General features: G+C 39.1%; 1 protein-coding gene across 8 annotated transcripts in view; it reads right to left on the minus strand.

Annotated features, from left to right (window-relative positions):
- Window positions 1–133: 133 nt before the first annotated feature.
- pnpla6 (patatin-like phospholipase domain containing 6) overlaps window positions 134–13,485 on the minus strand; it is a 34,427-nt gene continuing 21,075 nt past the window's right edge. Inside the window, exons 28-37 of one of the 8 annotated variants that reach the window (XM_051945155.1) lie at window positions 13,175–13,291; window positions 12,982–13,051; window positions 10,091–10,207; window positions 8,247–8,363; window positions 6,207–6,355; window positions 5,834–5,986; window positions 3,592–3,708; window positions 3,316–3,403; window positions 2,834–2,979; window positions 134–1,955 (exon numbers count right to left, since the gene is read on the minus strand). In XM_051945155.1, the coding sequence (XP_051801115.1) occupies window positions 1,881–1,955; window positions 2,834–2,979; window positions 3,316–3,403; window positions 3,592–3,708; window positions 5,834–5,986; window positions 6,207–6,355; window positions 8,247–8,363; window positions 10,091–10,207; window positions 12,982–13,051; window positions 13,175–13,291 (1,149 nt within the window). In that variant the 3' untranslated portion in view covers window positions 134–1,880. Of the gene's footprint in view, window positions 1,956–2,833; window positions 2,980–3,309; window positions 3,404–3,591; window positions 3,709–5,833; window positions 5,987–6,206; window positions 6,356–8,246; window positions 8,364–10,090; window positions 10,208–10,276; window positions 10,779–10,997; window positions 12,103–12,981; window positions 13,052–13,174; window positions 13,292–13,485 lie in introns of those variants that run through there. The other 7 variants (XM_051945154.1, XM_022189474.2, XM_022189472.2 and 4 more) reach the window with 7 other exon arrangements.

Here is a 13,485-nt window from a genome sequence, read left to right on the forward strand (position 1 = left end):
TCCCCTGCCTTCGCCCAAGTCAGCTGGGACTTCAGCCAACCCGCGACCCTAGTGAGGATAAAGCGGTGTATAGAGCATGGATGGATGGATTCAAGGGTTTAAAAGAGAACAAAAACATCTATTTACACATAGGTGGATGCATATTACGTTTATTTCCCAATATGCATATTCAATTATAACCTCTTTTGATTTCCTAGATTCCCTTGGCATATCAAGGTGTATGGCAAATGTTAAACCAAACAGCTTTAGAGCAAGGAATACTTCAAATATTTCAGTGCAAAACAGCTAAAGCTGAGCTAATTAGAATAAGACACCCCCCTCAATCCCCAATTTAAAAAGCCATTTGTTAATATGTATAAATAAAAAATGATGAATTGATGTTAAGCGAACAAACTTTTTTGTTTCGGTGTAGGTTGCCTTGTTTTGCAGCAAAGCATCAACATACAAATTTTCACCTCATATACATATATGAATATTAACATTGTGTATATTATAATATAATCTTGTTACAGTTTCTACAAGAGGTCCATGTGAAATAAGTGTTAGACGAGGTGAATATCTGCCCGTTAGAGGTTTAGGTTTACTCAGGATTTCTGCGTGCTATCCATATCAAAATCACTTTTTGACAATCATGTGTTGGCATGGTTTTGGAGATTATTGTAACTTTACGGTTTGAGATACACTCTCATATATTCTTATCCACCAGCAGAGGATGTTATAATGTCAAGTTATACGCAGGAACCCTGAGTACTGTGCATGTGACCTTGTGGAAGCAGAGGTGAGCACAAACTCCTTTGTTGTATATTGTCAGTTGAATGATCGCGCCACAGTCATGTTCACTCTGAGCAGGTTGAACAGTAGTTGAAAAGGCATCGTAATTATCTGGCATCATTTTAAAAAAAAAAACTACTGAGACACAACATTTCAAGCACACAAACACAGTGTCATCCACTCACTGAAATAATCTCATTCATCCCTAATTTCCATTACACTTTCTTACATCCTCTGTTGGTTTTAGTCTGCCTACAGCACATCAAGCTCACTATTCTGTTGTGCGTGAACAATAAATAAATGAAATTAAATTAAAACTATGCCCACTGATCCATCTTTGTCCTTGTCTGCACATTTTTATCCCATTATTGCATTTCCAGCTTTCTGCAGCAATACAAACATGCCTCTCTCTTTTCTCATTTAGTCCGTCCTCTCCCTGCTTCCTGACTCTGGTCCAACCTCTAGTTCAGTCAACATCAAATCTACTTTGGTTTTTATATAATGATCCCCTCTTTCTATACCATCTCCTACAACATCTATGCTAAACCTACAGGATTCTTAGCAACTACTGTTCTTCTGTCTGCATTCTTGACTTTTTTTTTTCAGTGTCATGCTATGATTAAAAAAAAAAAAAAAAACAGTTTTGCTCATCTGTACCAGTCATCCTGACACATGGGTAACACTCATCTGAACAAGAAATGAAGACCGTGTCACCAGCGATGGAGAGCAGGGACGCTGTACCGACATTAAAGACGTACATTAAGATTCAGAGACACAGATGGGACATGCAAGTGATTTGAATTGTTGAATTTCAAGTTCTTAGTGTCATGTTTTTGTTGTGGGTGGGATTCTGGCAATGGGTCAGTGATGAGAGAAAACTCTGGTTGTTTTCCACTTGTTTTCTCATTTGAGACTGTATAAATTCGGAGGAAGTCATTTGACACAAACAAAATTCAACAGCTTAGAGGATGAGTGGTTTCTCTCCAGAAATAAAACAGAAACAGAGTTTCAGTAGTTGTAGGGGCTGAGTGTGACGTCCACGTTTCGACAGTTTATGGACCCACAGCGTGACCCTTGTTCTTATTGTCCTATTCCTCTGTGGCCCTCTGTCAGCAGTCTGACACTTCAGAGGTGTTGGAGTCACTGGTAAGTTTCCTGCGTTGTCTCACAGATTTCTCTTCATCCTGCAGAGCAAAGGACAGTTCTGTTTTTATCTGTTTGGAACCACATGAAGGTTGCTGAGAAGATAATGCACTAAATATTAGATAGATAAAATTTATTATTCTGTTTAAAATAAACTTTTTGATTATCAAGAGAAGCCATCTGAAGAAATATTTTATTGTAATAATTATGCAGAATAATGAAAGCAGAACTGTGAATAAGCTGTGTATTCCTGAATGTTCAATTGTGTAGTTTACTGCTACCCAGAAGGTGTTCTTGTGCACTTTGGGGAGTACTTAACACTGAAACCTCACGAATAACATTAGACAAAGGAACTACCAATGACAATTAATCTTTTGTGTATCTTGTGATACGTTTGCATTGTTTGTATTTTGATTAATACACTTTATCCTTCGTCAAATAAAAAGAATGAAATCACGGCCTATTTTAAGCTGGAGGTTAATACATATTTGATTAAAGCATCAAATATGCATTAGTATTACTATTACGCATGGGTAATTGTAACAGCAGGTCAGTGTGTATTAAATTGAGGCAATATAATAAACTTTAATGTGTGTGTTCAGTGTAATGAAGCAAAATGGACCAGTGCGGCAAAGTCATGTGTTAATTATTTCTGGACAACTTTAATGCTCTATGGAACAGCAGAATGAGCTACTTCAGGTCTTAGTTGCACAAAAAGCACATGTAAATAGGATGAATTTGTTATTTTTGCTATTTTAATTTCAAATATTATAAAAACCATCCTTTGAGGTTGGGCAAAAAGAAGCAACTGGACAGGTAAACATAAGTGAGCTTTGGTGTTTGAATTTGAATTTATTTAAACTATTCATTTTTAGGACTAAATTCTCCTTATTCTTCTTCTTAAACTTTGTGCACTCACAGTCTGAAAGACGCCATTCTGTCCCCACTCTCCAGGGGAGTGGTCCTCAGGATCCTCTGCCTCATACTCCTCTTCCTCCCCTTCCTCCTCTCTCACCGTGTCCATCCCGTCTTCCTCGTACTCTGTCAGACAGTCTGACTCCTCCGCTGAGTGGAAAGATTTAGAGGAGATATTACAGAGAAAATTTATTGTGTGACTGACCCACCCAATTTAGATAGCAGCCATAAAATATCAGGAACATTACCAGCTGTATTTCAATAAAACAGACCAGGTGAAAGATACAGCCCCTTATTTATTACACTGATTAATTTGACATGACCTCAAAGGGGAACTGCACATCTAGTGGATGAGACAGCTGTGACATGTACAAGCTACCAAGGCAACAATAGCTTAAAAGTAATTTCATACAGGTTTGAAATCAAGAGAAAAACATATTCCAACCAGTTTTAAAGGAATTCTTTGTAGACGATAATGACCTTCACCTTCTGTTGCTACGTAGATTTGGACCGGCTCTATCCTGGATACAATCTCTGCAAGGTCAGTGAAGTCGGCTCCTGGACATGTGCAGGACTAATAGGAAAGAAGTTATTATTATTGTTGTTGTTATCATATATTGCAGTAATAACTTTGATGGCTAACATGTACGTTATATATCAACCATATTGCATTTAGTGGTATTAAGTGTGTGTGTGTGTGTGTGTGTGTGTGTGTGTGTGTGTGTGTGTGTGTGTGTGTGTGTGTGTGTGTGTCCTTCTCACGTCAGTTCTCTTGCTGTCGTTGTAGTCAGCAGAACGGTGGTCCTTCAGCATGTTCTCGATAATGTCACCTCGAGCCCAGCCGGTGAACAATAACTTCCCATGCTGGTAACCCACATCCTGAAATACAAAGTATTTTGAACAGAAGCACAAAGCTTGTGGAAATATTGTGTATATTCAGAGCAAAAAGCTGACTCTCTAAATCTGATGTATCTTTCAACAACATTTCTCATTAATTTATTCATTGAACCTTTATTTACACTCAGAGTACATTGCCAAGAAAAAGAATGAAAGATGTTGACACACAAATAATACGCTGAGATAACAATAAAATACTAAAAAGAAAAGTTAGTAAAATAACAAAAACATGAATTACACCATTTAAAAACTAAAACAAAAACAGTTGGAGGTAAAATAAGATGGAATTAAAAATGCAAAAATTATTTTAAAATTATCAGAGCCTAAAAATGAAACAAGCGTTAGATTGTTCTGCAGGTTATTCCAGGTTGTAGGACTCTAGTGAATAAAAGTAAGTTTTTCAGGCTCAGTAAAAAAGCCAGCACCTGCAGCGCAATCCAGTTATTTGAGTATGATTGATGAGAGCCCACAAAAAAAGACAGCAATGAGTTAGTATAAAAGAGCAAAAAAAACAGTAGGAGCCTTATAAATAAATCAAACAGAGTGTTTATCAGGCCTTACAGAGAGTGAGGGTCACCCAACCAGAGCATACAGCTCATACAGCAAGATTATCACCAGTAATAAATCGTAATGCAGAGTAATAAGTAGCATCCAAGGGTTTAAGAGCTGCTGCTGATACAGGCATGTATAAGATTACCATAATTCAGTACTGTACCAATACAAAAAATATATGCTTCAATAAGTGTATTCCTACAGGGCAAAGTGACAGAAACCAAGTGTTTTGTTTTTTTTTGTTTTGTTTCGCCACAGGGTGGAAACCCACTTAATAGACAATTTCTCATCAATCCAAATTCCTTCATATTTGCAATCTACAACTCTTTCAATATTTGTACCATTCAGAGTAGAGATAAGCAGACTTTCAATAGCAATATTTTTAGCTCTGCTGGAAATTGTGTATTGGGTTTTGTCTGTATTGGGAACTACTTCAGGTTTAGTGAGTGCAACTTGTAACTGAGAGAAGCAGTCCTGTAGGAAATGTTCAGCAGAATGTACAGTGTCCGCACTATAGTAAAATACTGCACTGTCAGCATAAACACATGCTAACAATAGGATACAGAAGAAACAATATCATCTATGCAGAAAGCAAACAGCACAGGCCCAAGGACTGAGGCTTGAGGGACACCTTTTAAAACCATGACAGATTCTGACGTCGAATTTCTGATAATCACACACTAATGTCTGTTCAAGAGGTAACTCTGGGACCATTTTCAGCAAAACCAATAACGTGAAGGTTTTTTAAAAGCAAGAGATGATGATGACTGTACTGAATGCATTTAAATGAGCAAAAAAAAAAAAAAAAAACGAAAAACTGCAGGGTTTTTCCTTTAGTCCAAAGCACTTCCATTTTAAATTTTTAATTAAAGAGTCCAGATAGACAGTTTCTGGAAATTTAACAAACAAATGGATGGAAAGAGAGGGAGAGAGCTATACGTGTAACACATAGCAGAATGTCCATTACGAACTGGTTGAATTTTGTAAACATAAAGTTGAAGACAAAATTATTAGCCTCCTATAAAAATTTTGATTTTTTTGTTTTGTTTTTAAATTCCGAAGTGCTGTTCAACAGATCAAGGGATTTATAACACAGCTTTTCCAAACATACTTGTTTTATTCTGGATGCTTACATTATTTTACTTTGCACACAGAAACAAAATATTCAACAAAAAACAAAAACTACCAAGATCAAAATTATTAGTCCCCTTGATGCAAATAGTCAACTGTGTATACTTTCTGCTGGATAACAGCTTGTAGCCGTTTGTTCAGAAACACAAAGTGAAACACATTTCAAGCTTGCTGCAACAGCTGACAATGGAACATGTGGATTCATATTTACGAGTAGTGGACGTTATTGTTCTTGCTCAGCATTCAGACCTTGGCTTGTGCAGTGACCCCCTACTTTAAAGAAATCCCCGTAATTTAATATCTAATTAGTGGCCACATTACATTTAATGGTAAATAAGTGATTTGAGAGGCTAATGTAATACTCATAATGTGCAACATATTTCCAAAAAAAGTAAAAACAAGCCATATTCAGGAGGTAACTTACATAGATCTCATCAAACTTGCCAAAGTCCATGGTTTTAAACCGGTCGATGGGTGGTCTGATGTACTCGCAGTAGGCACTCTTTTTCACCACCTCCAACTGCCGCACACAAGACACGTAGGCCAACCGTGACTGGATCTCTGCCATGTCTGGCACCTGCACAAGTGGGTAGCACAGGCAATACATGTACGCCACAGGCTACCATAATTCACAATTAACACTAAGAAAAATGATTCAATCCTACTGATCCCACATGAGAATCATTGATGCTACACATTCATCAGTTGAACTAAAAATGCAAATGTAGTTTTCAAAACTTTAAGCTGCTGAATCATGAATAGCTACCAGTGCTTTGTGCCGCCAACTCTTACCATACCTTCACTTTCTCTGCCCAGGGATTGATCCGTTTCCACAGTAACCACCAGCCAGACAGGCAGTCGCCATAGTTACAGAGGTCAGTCTCATCTTGGCTACCCACGTCGATGGCGATGACTGTTCTGGCACCCATGTTCCTTGCAATGTCCGCTGTGGTTGCGTAACACCAGTATTCACCCACATGCACACAATCACACACACGTACACAAACAAAGCAGGACAAAATCCAGCAGCAGAGATGACAAGACAATGAATCCTGTGTGGTTTCAGGCTGACCTGACTTTCTTTACAGGTTCATTTTAGGAGTGCACAATGTTCCAACAGACTTACACCACAAAAAAACATCAGTTTCTGTCAGCTGTTAGACATAGTCCAGGCCAATTAGTAACAATTTAACACTGCAATTTACAAAAAGAAAACTGTATACTTTCCTGGCCAACCAGCACAGGGCCTGAAGTCCAAACTTTTCTCCTTGATTTGTTAGGGTTTAAAAAAGCCTTGCAGTATCAAGCATTTTTGTGGTGTTCAGCCTATTCGAAGATAAGAACAGAAAGACATCCCACAAGCCCCAAGAACCGATCCAGTGTGCCAAGAACAACTATAGAAGCAGCTGACTGAGTAAAAAAATCTTCAGGGAGAAGACAGAGAAATAAAATTCAGAAATAAAGGATGATGATTTTACAAGGCTACCTTCAGCTGGATCAATCTTTGGCCTGACAAAGCACCGGATTTCACAAACCTCAGAAAAAAGAATCGCCTGGGACGTAATGACACATGATTTCCATACCAAATATAGTATTGCATTATGCCAGTCTAGAGATTTGTGTAATATGGCTTTAACATCAACACACAGTATATTCTTTATCATAACGACACCGAGTCAGACTCAGGGGAGTTTTCATTTGCAAAATACAATGAAAGCTAAAAACTGCTTATGTTTAAAGTTTGACGTTGCCTGAACTTTACAGGAATATGCGTATTTGACCTGGTGCAGTTTTCAGTGCTTTCAAACAATGAAAAAGCTCCTCCTCTAAGTCCAAACATACACCACAGTTTTCCTCTGGTTGAAAATATTGATTTTAGTATTAAGCTTAGGTATGATTATTATAAATGTGGGGTGAGGCAATAAAGTTGACATCAGTAACACAATATAAATGAGGATGCTGACATTAATTGATTTAGAAATATTTACCAATATATAGCAGGTTTGTTCCAAATCACATTGAAAAATAAGGTAAGAGTGTTCCACTATTAAGCTTTACAGGAGGGCAACCTATTCAGAAGTGTAAAATATATACTTAAATAGTCAACTTTGTATTTTAAAATACAACTTGACAAAAAATATTATCACCCAGCCCTATAAAATATAAGCTAATTTTCAACATAAGAGGAATCAGACCTCTCAGAACAGACTGGTGTCTTGTGGAATAAAAACGCCGAATTCCGTCATAGCTTTAATATTAGAAAGCAATATTGTTTTTCTCCCCAAATAGAATGCTCGTAGCAACCCTTCCACCATTTTTAATCCAATATCTATCAGACACCAGGCTGTTTGACAGGCAAATGCATTCAAAAAAATCTTAATTTGAGAAATCATTTTGTCATTATGTACAGTTGAATCCACTCACAGTACAACTCAAAATGTTGGCTTTTCCCCATCTAGTAATCGAGAATAAGTGAGATCAGTTTCTACCAATGCTTTTTTTCTTTTGAGTTTTTGATTTCATTTGTCTCATTAGATGTAATAATTAATGATCTCAAATGGCTTCATATTCAGATGGGGAAAACTCAGCACTACCACAGGACTTCCCTCCAGTAGCCTTAAGCCCACATCTACATACTTACCCAGCCTCTAAATATTACTAACTTGACTAACCCCACCCCCTTTTCAAAGCACCTCCAACCATCACTCCACCTTCCCTCTCCTTTAGCAGTCAAGAGTTGTGTGGAACGGTGGAATATGTTGATTGGCAGGTGGGGTGGGATGCGGTTGGAGAAGGGCGGGGTGGGGTTTGGAATGGGGGTTACCACCTGTACTTGCCTGGCAGGTTGTTGATGTAGCCACCGTCCATTAGCAAGTTGCCATCTTTGGGGTCGCAGAGAGGCGGCAGGTACCCCGAGAGGGTCATGCTCGCCCGTACATAGCGCCACAGAGAGCCTGGCACACCAGGGAGGGAAGGAGGGAGGAGGAAGGGGTGGAATAACATCTCAATAATGTTCGCTACATGTTTCAGATTAGTGTCGACACAGACCGCAGTCCAAACACCAGAGGGAGGTCGGACAGAAGAAGTTGCCGATCCCTGCAAAGGCTAGGACTGCAGTTCTGCTCACCTTTAGACTCTGTTGTGCACCACTGCAAACCTCGTTACCTTGCACAGAGACCCAGCGTGCCAAAGGTAAAAAAGTAAATGGCAACCATCACAGAGAACCAAAGTTGTTTTCAATCTCCAAACTATTGGAACAACAACAATGCTTTGTTGCATTTGATCATGTGGATTTGTTCTGATCTTATGTTTTTGAATAATCCACAGAGATTTCAAAATCCAATAATTATTAAGTGGTCTGAAGCATTACAAAACAGTAGCGTAACTGCCCAACTTTTACTGTGTAGAGAAAGAGCAGCAGATGTTGATGTGGCAATGTTTGGAGATCTGTCACCATGAACATGACAGGGAAGCAACCAGCCTACCCAGTCCTGCAGTACCGCCCGGTTCCAGCAGGGGGCAGGGGCAGGCTGGGTGCTGCATGGGTTGGAAGGATAAGGAGCACCGCAGAGAAAAGCGAGGGGTGCAACTGCATCTAGTATATGTGAATGCTGAGGCAGAATCATCTTATTGAAGCGTGACTTAACAGGATTTACCACCTACAGCTTTCCATTCCTTCACTCTAGATTTATTGTAGCTTAAAGGGATTTACTGAGTTTGTAGACAGGTCTAAGATGTGTAACAGTAGGATCCAGAACACATATTCTCAAAGTAAAAAGCGATACATGCATCAATGTCTATTTATTTTTTAAAAATGTGTACAAAGGCTCACTGTATTTTACACTGGCATGCACATAAAAGCAAGCAAAGCCAGGGGAGAGGACAGGAGCTGGGTGGGAGAGACTGAACATGTTCCTGGAGATAGAGATGACTGAAATGAAACAGAAGCAGGACGACCTCGTGGGAAACAAGTTGCACAGGACAGATGCACTTAGGCCCACACAGTGACAGCTGACTGATAAGATATTGGCATGGTGCATCCCTACACTCTCTCCAGTAAAGCACAAATCTCACCTCCAATGCCATTTCCTTTAATCTAAGGATACAGCGCCTGTCAAGTTCTCTATGCAGGATCTCCAACCGAAAATACAGCTAAATCCAAACCAGTCAAGTCTGACTTAGAAACCTAGAACATCTTTGTTGACAATCCACATCCAGAACTTTAGGTGAAGGGAAAATTTCAGCAAATAGGGGCCAGAAGAAGCTGGATGATCATGCATCACTCTATGGCCTATAAATGCCCAAACATGCAGGGGCAAAACCTCCCATCCAGGAGTAAAAGTAAGAGCCGGGTGGGTTTTATTCACAGATGGCACCAAGCCAACGGGAGAAAGTGTGTTGTGTGGGTAAAATAACGAAGCCAATGGGAGACAGAATATGATATACTTTAGGTGATTATTTAGTAAAATATGAGGCGCTAATTGTATCAATCTTAAGATATATGTTGGATTTAGTCTTTCCTTCCAAACCATGGGCTCCCAATGTCCAGCTGGTCAAGGTGGGGTTAGTTACGGGTAAGAACTTGGAAGGGACACGACAGAAGTGGAGGGTAGTCAAGTGGTGGATTTTCATCTTAGGGACGGGGGACGAGGTTTTGGTGAGCGGGTGTTTAAAATCTGACCTGGGACATTGTTAACATAGCAACCATCCACAAGCAAGTGGCCATCCTTGGGGTCGCACAGGGGAGGTAAATAGGGGGTGTAGGAGGCGCTGGCTCTAACATAGCGCCAGACGCAACCTGTCGGGAAATGGAGATGGAGAAGGAGGAACACATCAAACATGGGCCGGACTCCACATCACAGATGGAAAGAGAATGAGAAGGACAGACGAAGAAACGGAGAAGAAGGCAGAAAAAGAGAACAGTAAAGAGGGAGAGGAGGACAGACAAAAAAATGCCTGCAATGTTGTGAAGGAGAATGCAAAAAGCTGCAAGGAGCAAAACAGAGACAAAGCGCAACATGATCTCAACAAAATTAGCCACTTATGTCTGCGGTTTTGACCAAATGTTGTATAATCTAATACGGAGCCAATGTAATGCAAAAACATACTATAGATCTGCTCCATAATTGATTTGATTTCGCTATTTGAAGGCTTTGAAACACAGGCTTTCTTCAGAAAATTACAAATCTCAACGTGGCAAAATTGCAGCTGGAAACAATAGAGTTAGGACTAAATATCATCAAAATGTGTTGCTGTAACTGATAACCAATAAAGTACAATGACATATATATGGACATTTAATTTGCCTAAAAACTGTGATGCTGTCTGTTTGATGTGTTGATTAAGCATGTTAAAAAATAGTAGTAGCACTGTTAGACCGGTTTAACAAGCAAGGTGGGAGAAAGTGTGAGTGAGGCAGAAAGAGGGAGAAAATGTGAGACAGAAATAGATATATTGAGAGAGACAGAGACCGAGAGAGAGAGAGAGAGAGAGAGAGAGAGATACAGGACCATCACTTTAAGACTGGTGGGCCTTTGACTAAATTCTCCAAACAGTCAAATCAGGAGAACAGAGCTACATACATCAGATTTGACATTAAAGGTTTATGATTTCTGTTTAGTATCAGACAAGTTTCAAATCTCCGTCTTGGCACTCTTTCTCACTGGATAAAAGCAAAGGAAATAATACAAACCCATAACACTCTGTGACTTACGTCCATCAAAAATATCCTTCCATTACTATTTCCTTTCAATGACTGGAGTCAAAGTGACATATTCAGGATAACAACAGACCATAAATGTCGAATAAAAACAAACCAGAAATCTACAGAAAGCACAGAATGAAGGCTAAGGAGTGAGGGAAGCAACATGGGATGTCATTAAAGGGCAAGGGGTGAAAAGGCAAGGTGAAGTGTTCTGGATCCTACATGTTCACATGGACATGGGAGGGGATTCAGCATTTTGGGGGTCAGCGGCTACACAGGTTATTTTGCCTACTGCGTGACCTTTAAATAAGCATCTATACAATATGTCTCTACATGTCCAGAGAGATCTGACATAAGGGTTATACCTAGGGCATAATCTGGGAGTTTTAGACGCAAATGTGATGGAGACAAAACAATGGAAAAGCTTCATCAATTTAGCAAAAAGAATAAGTTCAGAGAAAGAAAATGAAGAGTGTGACAGAAAAGAAAACCCAGATACTCAAACAGAAAGAAAGAAAGAAAGAAAGAAAGAAAGAAAGAAAGAAAGAAAGAAAGAAAGAAAGAAAGAAAGAAAGAAAGAAAGAAAGAAAGAGCCATTAAAGTAAAAGAGGCAGATGATTGGGAAGAATGGAACTGAGAGAGGAAAAGGCTTTGCTCTAGCAGTTAGTTCATACACATGCCAAAATGCAAACTTATGCATTCAGTGTTTCCCTGCAGAACTCACACCTAAAAAAAAAAAAAACTCCCCAAATCCAGCAGTCAGCCAGTGTAGAAATAATTTGAAACACTGACTTTGCAGTGTAACTAGCAACGTCTTAATTTGACGTACAATGCTAGAAATTACAAGTGAGCCTTACAGTGAACATATACAGCACAGAAAACAGAGTACTGGATTTGTGGGGCTTATGGGTGAGGGGACACTTCTGAGCTGAACTACTAAAGCTAATGTTAGTGATGGTGCATTTTTATGCCAGTCAAACAAAAACACACTTTCAGTAAATACAAACACAAGCACAGAAATGTAAGTTTTTTTCTTTTGTAAATATTTAGTGCCATAAATCTCTCATCACTTGGCTGCGGCACACTCCAAACTACATTAGAACTGGCATTGTTTGTGCAGGCAAAATAGCGGGTTTGCAGCTAAAATGCAGAGATGAATTTGAGCTATGAAGGCTACAATACAATGCTTCTAATGTTTTTGTAGGGAGCATAACTTCAAGTGTTCTCCAGCTGGTGTGGACACTATTAAACAAACACACCTCTTGTCATTGTTACTATGCTAGAACATAAATGGAGTGTGAGAACACAACACCTTCAGTTTAGTTTGGAGTATACCCATAGTGGGACATGCAGTCCAGTCACTCATGATTACATGATGCAAAAGTCAATGATATTTTTGTGTACTGCTGCAGGTCTTGATTACAAATATATAATTCATAGAGCTGTTGTGAAAGAAAAAGACATATTACGGTGCTGGAAGTAGTTTCTGAGAGCTGATTGAGGGCAGCGACATGCCAATATATTCACTTAGGTAATAGCTTTAGTCACTGTGCCATTTTACTTGTGAACGCTTCAAGCACAACTCACCGTTTAATTAACATTTGAAACATACTGATATCAGTGCCAATTTCACACATTAGTTCTCCATCATTCAGGGTAGTGTAATTGAATTCAGTCGTGTTAAATGTTGGAAAAGACCTAAGCAATCGATCATTCCCTCTATTGTCTATGGGTGAGTATGTGTCCTATCAAGTAAATGTACTGTATATAAAAGTGCTGTAACATATAAAAGAGCTGCCCTGACCTTTTCTAAAGTTGAAATTACATTTAATCTTTCAAAATAGTAAGTCAGATCAGCTGTCACTCACCATCCTGATGAACACGCATGGCTGAGGCTGTGATGTCAGTGGTGACGTTGAAGTATGGCAGCCACAGGTCCTGGCCACACAAAGTTTTTTCAGTGTCATCATCTTTATGAATATTTTCTCACTGACTCGTTCAAAAACTTCCATCAGAGTATATTGCAGTTAAACAAAATGATTTTATGCCACATCCTCTCACCTCAGCTTGCCTGTCCTGGAACACTTTATAGATGCTGGTGTTGAAGGCAGAGCCGGAGAACATGGAGGTAATAGGGTAGGTGAGGTCCAGGACTGTTTTAAACACCGAATTCATTGCCTGTTAGAGAACAAAACACAGAGAAGTCAGACACAAGTTGATCACCTATTCATATTTAGAACTGTGAAGTTTTTGTTTCTTATCATTTTCATTTTGATACAGGCTGCTGTGTTAATGTGAAAAAACAATAATTTTCGTAGCAAATTTAGAAAATGCCCTCACAGACAGATAAATTACTTGATAACAGTAAATAT

Source organism: Acanthochromis polyacanthus, chromosome 3 (genome assembly GCF_021347895.1).
Source record: "Acanthochromis polyacanthus isolate Apoly-LR-REF ecotype Palm Island chromosome 3, KAUST_Apoly_ChrSc, whole genome shotgun sequence".
Classification (NCBI taxonomy): Eukaryota; Metazoa; Chordata; class Actinopteri; family Pomacentridae; genus Acanthochromis; species Acanthochromis polyacanthus.